A 13,024-nucleotide genomic window follows, 5' to 3' on the forward strand; every position below is an offset into this window, starting at 1 on the left:
TTAGTTTCTAACAATTATCTCTAATTTTTTAAGGCATGGGAAATTAAAATATAATCAAAACATCAAATGAAAAGAGGAAAGATCAAGAATAAGAATGAATATGTAGGGCTGGAGCGGTGGCATAACAGAAAGGCATTTGCCTTGCACAAGCTAACCTAGGATAGACCATGGTTCGATCCCCTGGCATCCCATATGGTCCTCCAATGCATTTCTGAGCACATAGCCAGGAGAATCCCTAAGCATCACCAGGTGCTGCCCAAAACAAAAAAAAAAAAGAAAAAGAAAAATAGAATGATTATGAATAATATTCATTTCACTAGCATGATTTATTAATATAGAAATAATAGTTGAAACTATCCCAACTCTCATTCCTTGAAGAAAGTTTACCTCACTCATAATTAGTTTTAGTTGATCTATCATGACTTTATGAAAATAATGTTTTATGTAAAGGCTATTATTTTCACTTACTATTTTCTGATTGAGATGATTTGTATTTGATAAAGAGCAAAAAATCTTTTATTACATACATATTGATAATCCACAGCTAAGTAGTCACTTTCTACAAATGATGAGCCTTAAAAACAATTTAAATATTTTAATGCTACATGAGAACCAATACAAAAAAATACTTAAGTAAACATTTCTAAAGCCCAGCAGGTAGCTCTCTCTGGGTTCTTCATGCTATCAGTAGCTGACCAATTAATCCGGAATTTCTTTCTTTGATTAAGGCAGTAATAATGGTAGCACCTTGCTGCAAATTTTCCTCTAAGTTCTGTTTATCCTGAAAAGAAAAAATAATTCTTATTTAGAAAATATAAATTTTCATGTTAAAGTATCTTATCTTTGAAAGAAGATATCTAAGAGTTGAAGAAACTACTTTGACGGTCCACTGTTGTGAAGATTCAGTCTCTACTAAACTTAAATTATTGCCATTCACACGGAATTTACTTCCTAAGTAAATTAGAAATGATTTTTATTTAAAGATTTTTGTTATAAACACAAAATATTTACTGAAAATACCATGTAAAACACTGATGTATCTTTGTTTTAACCAACTTTGGCTCATCATAAAGTGAACATTTCATAGATTCTGTATGTCATTTCCTTCATAAAATACACTAAGGAAAACATGAATTGCTAAACAGAATATTTTTAAAATATTTTGAAATCGTTGGTGATTGTAACACACTGGCAAGGAAGATTAAAGCAAGCACAAGGGATTATGTTTTGCTACACAATTCTTTTTTTTTTTTTTTTGATTTTTGGTCACAGCCAGCAGTGCTCAGGGGTTACTCCTGGATCCAGGCTCAGAAATCGCCCCTGGCAGGCACGGGGGACCACCGTCCTTCTGCATGAAAGGCAAATGCCCTACCTCCATGCTATCTCTCTGGTCCCTGCTACACAATACTTAAGGTGAAAAAACTATTGTGAAAATAAAGGATATTCCCCTTTAAACTCTCAATTTGTAACCTGGCAGGAGTAAATTTGATATATTTGCCTTTTCTTAGATTCAACATTTGAGCCCCAACATGATGCTTTCTTCATTTACATTATCAAGTGCTTGCTTCAAGATAAATTAATATTTAAAAAATACAATAACATATGACCAACTAGGATAAATATCCTCAGACCATACATTTGACAAAAGGTTATTATCCAAGAAATATAAAAAAACACAAAAATTCAAATAAGTCCAACAAACAATGCAAAGAACTTAACAGACATTTGTCCAAAGGTATATAAATAGTCAGTAATCACATAAAAAATCATCAAAAACATTGGTGATAAGGGAAACCTAAAACAAAATGACAATGAAATACCAATGACATAATATGTCACAATAGTGAGAGAAAGGGGGGGGGGTATTCAAGATAAAACAATATGGCCTCTTTTGGAGAGAAAAGGCCAAAACAAAATGGTAAGAGATACAAATATTCAGAAAATCCTGATGTGTTCAAGGATTAGTAACACAATTTATGAATTTCAAATACATCTAAAAATGCTATTAAAAAAAAGAGCTCAGGATCCAGTGAGGTATCTGTAGAGAAGAGAAAAAAAGCTGTCATCTCATGGAGAAGTAACATTGCAGAACACAGAATTTCAGACAGATTTGAAGATCAGAAACAATTTCCCTGGGTTGCATGAGGAAAATGACAAAGACTGAAAAAGAAACTGGACTCTTAAGTCCAGGACGTCAATTCCAGACTGAAAACACCAAAGTATAGCAGAAGGAAGCAGAAGACGAACATTGCTTTTATACCAGTACTAATTGAACTGAAAACAGACTTGGATCTTGTCAAGTCCCAAGGCATTAAGACCCTACTCCCAATGCATGTGGGAAGCAGATTTTCCTGGATAAATGGGATTTTAAACACAGCTAAATGGGATTTTAAACACAGCTCCACCACCTAAACAGTTGTGTGCTCAGGTACTGAATTTTAAGTCTTTCACATAATTCAACCTTGTGCTGGAACTCAAGAGTTGCAGATTCTATGGCCATTAAACATAGTGAAGAGCAGAGACACATCTGGTCCTTGACTAAGGACATATATTCTTCTGGTAAGTATGACTCATGAACTGGACTGAGCTCTATTTACACAAGTAGAGATTCAGTAGAGTCTAAGAGTGGACAATTTCCAAGAACTGAGATTTAAACAGGTTTCTGTGGCTGCACTATATGAGGAGAAGGCTAGACTAGAGTCCAGATTAAAAAGAAGAAACTGTCATCATCCAACACTTTAAGTTGAAATCACAAAAACTCCTGGTTGACAGTCTGGGAATAAAAGCAAAGCTAAATAAAACTGTCAACAAAGCTTAACTAACATATAAAATTAGTCTCCCAGTAAGTCAAATGATGCCAAAACAAATTTTAGAATTCACATGAAGAAGTCAAAATATAAGGAGACGAGTAAAATATAGAGGGAAAATATTTTAAAAAGAGAGAAATGATCAATACTAAGAAAACTCTGGGTGCTTCATAGACTAGAACTGAAATAACTTTCATAGCTATAATATATATGAATACAGAATAGCTATATAATGTGAATTCTATATTCTATGAATATATAGAATTTTATGAATTCTATATATTATAATGTATCTATATATTCTATAAATATATTCTATAATTCTATAAATATATATTGTGCATAGTATATATAATTCTATAAATATATTCTATATATTCTATTCTATTCTATTTGTAGAATATATATTCTATATATCATATTATATATTATGAGTTTATAATGAATTCTATTTTCTATGAACATAGAATAGCTATATATAATAGCTATGAATTTAGAATAGCTATAGTTAATATGCTAGATAGATAAATTAGTAAAATTATGATGAAAATACATTTTTCAACCCAGAATTGGACTTTACGCTAAGGATATTAGAAAAGATAGACTTGAAATTAATATTTAAAACTAATGAGATGGGCAAAGCAAATTCACAAAGATGACAGAGAGAGAAAATAGTGGGCAATTTTTTTAATTATCTTAAATCTTTTCATCAAATGATATTCAACTTTTCTATTCTCTACTTAAATTGCCATCACCAAGAAATACATGCAAGATATTTTGAGAGAGCACACCAGTTATGTCAATAGTAACATTATATGGGAATATTTACCTTGTGAAACATGAATGTAGTAATTAATTAATAACATTAATTATTAATTAAATTAATAAAATGACATTTAGACACAGGGTCAAAGAGTATATATAGACAGTAATGTGTTTGATTTGAGATAACAAAACCCAGCTTGAATCCTGACCCCATAAATGGTCCCCAATTCCACTGCACAAAGGCAGGTGCCTTTAAGTGTTCCAAACTCATCTAATTTCCTCAAAAGTCAGTTCCATTCCTAAGAAAGTAATATACCATAATGCATAACAATATAAATGTGTGTGGCTCCGTGGAAGATCACTTGTCTTGCATGCGTATGAAATACTAGTAGATTCCCAGCATTAAAAAAGAAAAAAATATGTTGGTACAAGATAAAGCTGAATATAATATTACTAGAATTTAACCTAAAAACGATGGGATTTAGAGTATTCTAAGATCACAAGTTTGAAATGATTCCTGGTAAAGGTGGAAACAAAGGAAAAGAGAAAATGAGACCTGGGCTGGAGTGGTGGTGTAAGCGGTAGGGCATCTGCCTGCACGTACTAACTTAGGATGAACCACATTTTGATCCCCCAGCGTCCCATATGGTCTCCCAAGCCAGGAAAAATATCTGAGCACATAGCCAGGAGTAACCCCTGAGTGTCACAGGATGTGGCCCCAAAACCAAAACCAAAAATTGCCGAATCCGGATTTTACAAGAAATACAAAATTGGGTAACTGAGATTTGTAGATTAAAAAGTTAACAATAATTTGTAGCTTGCAAGTAAACAAATGTCCATTATTATAATAACTATGTCTTCAAAACCCCTTAATTACTAATTGCCCTTTCAATTTTTTTTTCAAAGAAAAATTTTTGATGAATTACTCTCAGCTCAGAACTCAAAAAAAGTATTTTAAAAGCCATATTGGAAGAGATTAAATTTCATCCTTCTGATACAGAAATATCAGTATTTGATTAAAGATGACTAAATAATGTGTGTGGTATGCTGTCTCAAAGAATAACAGGAAGTGTTATGGTGTCATGGTTCTATAAATCCTAACAGCATAAAGGTAAAATTTTAAGACTGCCATCCACCATACATATCATTCCTAAAAATACAATATATTCTATTAAAAGGAAAACTAGAAAGTTAAAATGACTGTAGGCTTTAGATAGTTCAAGAGACTACATACTCCTTTTGAAGAGCAGATTTTATTGTCTCAGTACATTCCATACTAAAAACCTCATTCAATAGTATGAGTTAAAAAACAACCCTAAAATTTAGAATGCTTATATTTTAATATTAATACTCTCCCAGGATGCTGACAAAATTGATCTAAATGCTCCAAAATGTCAAATAACAAATAAAACTATACTTTCTTACACACACACCCACATATAGCTGTATATATACATATATATATATGTATATATATAGATATATAGATATCCATGTGTACTCATGTATTCCCGTCTTTCCATCCATACTATATGCAACATAAGAAGAAGCCATGTGTTAAGATTTTATAGGTATGTAATTTTACAAGATGATGGTAAGTAAAATAAATATTAAGGTTAAATTTTTCCCTTTGATACATTTTGCTTATATGGAAGGAAAATATGTAATGGCACCACACTGTCCTCTAGTGGGGATAAACATAAATGTTAGATATTTGCACATTTTCGAAAGAGTAGGAAAATGTCAGTTGCCAGTTTATAGCAATGGAAGTAAACTAAACAAATATCTCTGACTAAAAATATGTCTCGTGTTCCTTTGGATTTATCACCTTTTTACACTATCTAATAAAATACTAGCTAAAATAAACCTGAGTTTACTCATTAATATATCATTGCATAATTCCCATGGTCTTTATTTTTCTCCTACTTTGAGGCTTGAACTACTTATACTTGAAAAATAAGTACATGTAGAATCAGGTAACTAAAAATAATTAGTCAGAACTGGTGATCAACAATCAGCAATGAAAAAGGAACAGAAGAAAAAGAAGAGACTCAAATTATCCAGTAAACAGAATAATGGGGAAAAATAATGGGAAGCCAAAATCTTTAGGTGTCCATTAAAGGAACTAGAAAGTTCATTGCTATGTTGATGCATTTCTAGTTTTTTAAATTCTCACAGGGTCACACTCAATTTTCTTAGAGAATCCTTCATTAAGGCAATTTTTCAACTAGATAAAACTGAAGAGTTAGTTTGCAAAAAGGCTTTGATCTAACCTAGCTAATATTTTTTTATTAGATGCTACTTTCTATTGTAGGATTCTATCAGTCAAACCACTATACAATTATACCATTTTGAAATTGGACACTTCTAAAATGCCCTAACTGAAAATTTTCTTTGCTCTTGACTATATTACTTGTTTCTACATTACTACAATGACCATAATGCAGATAACCAAATCTTCATCATCTTCAGCACATACTTCATTTTATTATCGAAGGTCATCAATACTCAACTTTATCTACCTTCTTAACACATTTCTCATTTCTTTTATTACTTTTATTACCCTATTTTTTCAGATATACTTATATTGCATTTCTAATTGGCATCAACTTTCAAAATCCTGGCTTTCACTACTGTCTTTTATGAACTTACATTTTATTGCATACAAATTATATATATTATTAAAACTGTTCTCATAATCCACTACATAAATTTTCCTAGGGTTGGATGGAACCTTCCTCAAGATAGTTACAGTCATCTACAAAAGAGCTTACATTATCCTTAATGGTGAAAACCTGAAAGCATATCCACTAAGGTCAAGTCAAGTACTAGGCAAGGTTGTCTACTGCCTCCACTCTTATGCAACACAGATTTAGAAGGCCTCATAATAGAAATCAGACAGAAGAATGGAATCAAAGGAATTCAAATAGGAAAAGGGGAAGTCAAACTATATTTTCAGATGATATAATGATATACATCGAAAATCCTAAAGTCCACAGAAAAGCTCCTAAAAAAACACCAACAATATATCAAAGTGGTCAGTTACAAAGTCAATCACCAAAAGACAGTAGCATTCTTCTATACAAATAACGAAGCAGAGGAGAAAGAGATAAAAAAAACCGTCCATCTCATTTAAAACAGTATCTAAAAATATCAAGTACCTAGGAATCAACCTAATAAGAGAAGTGAAAAACCTATACCATTAAAATTCAAAGTGCTTCAGAAATAAATCGAAAAGGACCTAAGGAATTGAAAGAACATTCAATGCTTAGGGGTAGGAAGAATCAACATCCTCAAAATGACCATCCCTAAATTACTCTGTAGATTCATTGTAATCCCTATCCGAACAAATTCAGACATCATTTTATTCTTATATTTTCTTTTTCTTTTTGGTTTTTGGGCCACACCCTGTGACACTCAGGGGTTACTTAGGGGTTACTCAGAGAATCTCAGGGGTTACAGAAATAGCTACTGGCTCGGAGGACCATATAGGATGCCAGGGATCGAACCCAGGTCCGTCCTAGGTAAGCTGTGTGCAAGGCAAATGCCCTACCTCTGAACTATTCTCCAGTATCTCAGACATCATTTTTAAGGACTTAAAACAATCAGTGATGAAGTTCGTGTGAAACCACAAAACACGTAGGTTAGTCAAATAACTATTGAAAGACAAGAAACTGGGCAGCATTTCTTTACCTAACCTTAAGCTACAAATATGAAACCATAGTGATAAAAACAGCATGATACTAAAACAAAGACAGAGTCTCAGACCAATGGATCAGAAAAGAATATCCAATGACATACCCCCAAATATATGGTCAACTAATATATGATAAAGGAGACAATAATTTGAAATGGAACAAAGACAGTCTCTTCAACAAATGGTGTTGGAACAACTAGATAATGACCTGTAAGAAAATAAAGATTGATCCATACCTCACACTTTACACAAAAAAAAATCAACCTAAACTCCAATACCTTGAAATCTGACCCAAAGCTATAAAGTTTATTGAGGAAAACAGGCACAACACTCCAAAATTATACCTTGTAAATGTTTTAGATGATAGAATGCCAATTGGTAAGAGCTATATAGCACCAAACCTAAACAAATGTGACTACATCAAACTAAAAAGTTTCTGCGTGGCGAAAGAAACATAGCCTAAAACTAGAAGACAGCTAGGGAAATGGGAAAAAAAAATTTGGGTCTGTATTTATTTATTTTGTTCTTTATTTAAATATCTTGATTACAAATATGATTGTGATTAGGTTTCAGTCATGTAGGGGACACCCCCTTCACCAGTGCAACATTCCCACCACCAATGTCCCAAATCTCCCTCCATTCCCACCCCACCCCAACCTGCACTCTAGACAGGCTTTCCAGTTGCCTCATTCATTCACATGTTTATGGTAGTTCTCTGTGTAGTTATTTCTATAACTGCACTCACTACTCTTTGTGGTGAGCTTCATGAAGTGAGCTGGAAGTTCCAGCCCTCCTCTGTCTCTGAGGATTGTTGCAAAAATGACTTTTATTTTTCTTAAAACCCATAGATGAGTGAGAATATTCTGCGTCTCTCTCTCCCTGTGACTTATTTCACTCAGCATAATAGATTCCATGTACATCCATGTATAGGAAAATTTCATGACTTCATCTCTCCTGACAGCTGCATAGTATTCCATTGTGTATATGTACCACATTTTCTTTAGCCATTCATCTGTTGAAGGCCATCTTGGTTGTTTCCAGAGCCTGGCTATTGTGAATAGTGCTGCAATAAATACAGGTGTGAGGAAGGGTTTGTACTCAACACATTAGATAAAGATTTGATATCTAGGATATAAAAGCACTCACAAAGGTAAACTCCACAAAACCTAAAAAAATATTAAAATGATTGAGAAGCAATGAATAAACACTTCTCTGAGAAAGGCCAATAGATAGCTAATAGACACATGAAAACATGTTCACCATAACTCATTATTAGGGAAATTCAAATCAAGACAACCATGCGGTAACATCTTACACCAGTGAAGATGACACACATAAAAAATAATGGGACCAATCTCTGTTGAAGGGAATGCAGTAAAAAGGGAACTCTCTTCCAGGAATACTTCCTGGCCCAATCCTTATGGAAAACAATATGGAGGATTCTCAGTAAATTCAAAACTGAGCTGCTCTAGGACCCAGAAACCCCACTCTTGGGTATTTATCCCCAGGATAGAAAGACATTCATCCAAAAGTATGTATGAGCACCAGAATTTATTGCAGCATTCAGACCAATAGCCAATACTTGGACTCAACCTAGATGTAAAACGTGAGTGGATCATAAAGATGTGGTATATATACAAAATGGAATACTACAAGGCAGTAAGAAATAATACAATCATGCAATTTGCAGCAACATGGGACTAGAAAATATAATGTTAAATGAAATAAGGCAGAAAAAAGAAGGACAAATCAGAATGATATCACTTGTATGTGGAATTGAGAATAACTTCAAGAAGAAACACAAAGGTCTAAATGTTAGATACTTCAAACTATAGATGCCAAGTTATAGCAAGGAGAAGCAATCTAATCAAGTGAAAAAGAGAAATACAAATACTTTACTCTCTTTTATACCACAAAGAAACCTGTACAATGGAAACAGTTGTTTAGATTGAACAGGTATTCAATCAACCTCTCACTATAAAGGCCAACAATCATGTTCTAATGTTTCTATCCACAGAATCAGGTGCAGAATATGATTGGAAGCCAGGGATTCCTGTTGCAGTGCTTGCTATCAGTATGTTTCAATGCCTTAATTTTATTATGTATAAAATAATTTCAAATTCTTTGTCATCAGAGGTTCTTGGAGACATAAGTTGGACACTCTAATTTTGCAATTTGGTGCTCTTATCATATTAGACTCCATCTACACAGCTTATTATTGGTTCTCACAAGACAGGAGTGATTTCTGAGCACATAGTCAGGAGTAACCTCAGATCATCAAATGAGGGTGGCCCCATAAAATTTAGGGGGGATCTGTTTGGCAGTAGCCAGAAAGCATCACCAGGTAAGTAACCCCCACATCCAGGACTGAGGCATAAAGTGGAATTGTTTGGCAGTTCCCAGAAAGCGTCATCTGCTAAGTGACTCCGCCATCAAGGACTGAGCAGAAAGGGGAATCTGTTAAGGAGCACCCAGGAAACATCACCAGGTCAGCAGATCCCTCCCATCAAGGACAGAGCCAGAGAAGCACAGCCACTCAATTTAGCACTTATAGTCAAAGAATCCTAGCATGGCACATAGAAAACATCACACTGCAACTTTGATAATGGAGAAACAACACAGGCTTCCAACATGCTTTGAGAATGAAGATGGTAGTTCTGATAACCCAAAAAGTACCAACCACCTACTTAGCCTCTCAGATAAGGACTTTAGAGAAGAAATATGGAGGCTATTCACAGAACTCAAAACTAGCATGGAACAAACTGAACAAAACACAAATAAGAATCTAGAGGAAATGGAAGTAGAAATTTGAAAACTTCAAACTGAAATAACAGGACTGAAAAACTTGGTAGGTGAAATAAAAAAAAATAAAAAAAAAAACTCACTAGAAAGTCTCTTTAACAGAGTAACAACAGCTGAGAACCAAATCAATGATTTGAAATATGAGATGCATAACACTTCCATAGAAGTTATCCAATAGAAGTTGGATAAGAGCCTTAAAATAAGCGATCTGGTAATGGGAAAAATCCTCAAAAAATGTGAACAGACGTAAATAGAAGTCTTTGATAAACTCAATAGAAACAACATAATAATCAATGGACTCCCAGAAACCCAAATAGAAAACCTCCAAGAATATAAACAATCAAGAACATCACTGCAGAGAAACTCCCAGAGCTAAAGAGTGCATGCAACCAAATTCTACATGCCCAGTGGTAGGATATAGTGACAAAACTCAACAAAATTAATGCTTTGCCGAGAGTACTTCATCCAGCCAGACTTATATTCAGGTTTGAAGGAAGAATACACAGCTTTACTAATAAACAACAGCTCAGAACATTTTCAGACTCAAATCCAGCCTTAAAAGATGAAATGAAAGATCTTCTTTAATCAGAATAAATACTCTAAGTGCATGGAAAGGAATGCTGAACCTATACAAATGCAGGCCACAGTGTGGCAGAAGTACTTGTCACTGAAATGATACTGAAAAGTGCTTTAGTTGCAGATGGAAATGCTGAAGCATTGGTGGTGCTACTCCAGGAGCTTTCAAATGATGAGCTGTGATTTTTACAGTCCTGGAATACAGGTTTTTTCACCTCCCACAAAGGAGACAGGTACCAAAAGAAAGGGGCACCTGGATTTGAACCAGGGACCTCTTGATCTGCAGTCAAATGCTCTACCCCTGAGCTATACCCCCTGCTGTGTCCAGGTAGTCTGATGAGCATCTTTACCTGTGAGTCCCTCTCACCTGGTGAATAGGCCACTCTCCTACCCTCTTCTCAGAAATTGCCTGGCCTGTTCTTAGGAGAGTTTAAATCCAGGTGTTCCATACTCAAAGGCAGATTACCCATGGTACTGGTACCAGGTTTGTCCCTGCATCCTGCCTCCTTCGAGGCCAACTCAAAGCTGTCCCAGGGGACCTCAGTGGACATAGTGGAATAAAGTGTCTCCTCCACAGAGAGGGATATTAGGGATACTGCATCCTGAGAGGAGTCTGAGAGGCCTCCACAGATAATGATTATAGCTCTCTGACCATCACTTGGCCCCCAAAACTTCTAGTGAGTGACTCAGGTACCAAAAAGAGGGGGCACCCGGATTTGAACCAGGGACCTCTTGATCTGCAGTCAAATGCTCTACCCCTGAGCTATGCCCTCTGCTGTGTCCAGGTAGTCTGATGAGCATCTTTACCTGTGAGTCCCTCTCACCTGGTGAATTAGGCCACTCTCCTGCCCTCTTCTCAGAAATTGCCTGGCCTGTTCTTAGGAGAGTTTAAGTCCAGGTGTTCCATACTCAAAGGCAGATTGCCCATGGTACTGGTACCAGGGTTGTCCCTGCATCCTGCCTCCTTCGAGGCAAACTGAAAGCTGTCCCAGGGGACCTCAGTGGACATAGTGGGATGAAGTGTCTCCTCCACAGAGAGGAATATTAGGGATGTTGCATCCTGAGAGGAGTCTGAGAGGCCTCCACAGATAATGATTATAGCTCTCTGACCATCACTTGGCCCCCAAAACTTCTAGTGAGTGACTCAGGTACCAAAAAGAGGGGGCACCCGGATTTGAACCAGGGACCTCTTGATCTGCAGTCAAATGCTCTACCCCTGAGCTATGCCCCCTGCTGTGTCCAGGTAGCCTCATGAGCATCTTTACCTGTGAGTCTGTCTCACCTGATGAGTCAGCTCACACTCCTGACCTCCTTTTAGGAGTTGCCAGACCTGTCCCAGGAGTCTCTTTGCATTCTCCAGTCCATTTACATGGAGGGTGGGGACTCAACAGAGGCAGGAAAGGGAACCCCACCTTCCAAGATCTGACTAGGGTTCCTAGATGCACCCCTATCTTCCCTGTGTGTCTCAGCTGTAGCCCCACCTCTCAATCTTCTTATAACCTGACTTACAAGAAAGAGCCTCCCATTTCTGGGAGGGATCTTGGGAGGTAATAAAAGACTTTGACTGGAAGGTCCAAAAAGGAGAGGATTTTACCTGGATGGAAAAGTAGCAGGAGAAGAGATGGCTGAAAGAAGATAGACGCAGGGCAAGCTGACAAGACCATGCTTAAATAGATTTAAGATTATAGACGATACATGTTGGCCAGGGCAAATAAAGCTGGTATTTCTTGTAACCTGTCTCTGGATGATTTACTTGCCGCTACCTGAAAGTGCAGACCCACCTAGGTTGGAAACACTTGGTTCTGAGCTGCAGGAGAAATGCCTCCATCACCATTCACCTCTATCCAGCTCCATCCTAAGGGCCATCTTTATTATTTTAATCAATATCAGCAAGGACAGAAATGCCTCAATCAGTCTTGATCCCTAGGAGGAGCTATGACAGGAGCTGAACAGGCTAGAAGTGGTTTTGCGATGGGAGTCGTCGTTTAATCATTGCCAGAAGAATGTCCTCAGTATAAGTTATCTTGGTCCCCAAGATAACAAACAGAGGCTAGTATCTTCAATATTGTTCTGGTGAGAAGCAACAAACTCCAGGTGGGAATTCTCTGGTATTTTGTCGTCTCCAAAAAACTTTTTCTTTGTCTGAGCAGAGACCCAGGCCTGCCTGAAGGTGCACATTTCCCAGAGGTGTTTCTGTCCCTAAATTACATCAGCACAGGTGTGTCTGCAAATACTTCTGGGGATCCTCCTCTGTGTTCACTAAGGTGAACAGTCTAAGGAGCACAGTCCTTAGAAGTCCCTTGAACACTAGCATCTCTGACATGATTTTCTGCTGGGTCTCTACAGACATGTCAGAAAGGGCAAGTGTGGCTGTGAG

At 36.3% G+C, this 13,024-nt stretch overlaps 1 protein-coding gene and 3 non-coding genes across 4 annotated transcripts in view; all 4 read right to left on the bottom strand.

Annotated features, from left to right (window-relative positions):
- Positions 1 to 642: 642 nt before the first annotated feature.
- The window catches only part of CRPPA (CDP-L-ribitol pyrophosphorylase A), a 295,374-nt gene continuing 282,992 nt past the window's right edge, over positions 643 to 13,024 (bottom strand). Inside the window, exon 10 of the mRNA XM_049785700.1 lies at positions 643 to 781. Coding sequence (XP_049641657.1) covers positions 677 to 781 — 105 coding nt within the window. The 3' untranslated portion in view covers positions 643 to 676. The remainder of the gene's footprint in view (positions 782 to 13,024) is intronic.
- On the bottom strand, positions 10,892 to 10,963 carry TRNAC-GCA (transfer RNA cysteine (anticodon GCA)). Its single transcript has one exon. It is a non-coding gene; the product is annotated as a tRNA-Cys (tRNA).
- TRNAC-GCA (transfer RNA cysteine (anticodon GCA)) lies at positions 11,349 to 11,420 on the bottom strand. The gene has a single exon. It is a non-coding gene; the product is annotated as a tRNA-Cys (tRNA).
- On the bottom strand, positions 11,807 to 11,878 carry TRNAC-GCA (transfer RNA cysteine (anticodon GCA)). The gene has a single exon. It is a non-coding gene; the product is annotated as a tRNA-Cys (tRNA).

This window comes from Suncus etruscus, chromosome 13 (assembly GCF_024139225.1).
Source record: "Suncus etruscus isolate mSunEtr1 chromosome 13, mSunEtr1.pri.cur, whole genome shotgun sequence".
In the NCBI taxonomy this organism is placed as follows: Eukaryota; Metazoa; Chordata; class Mammalia; order Eulipotyphla; family Soricidae; genus Suncus; species Suncus etruscus.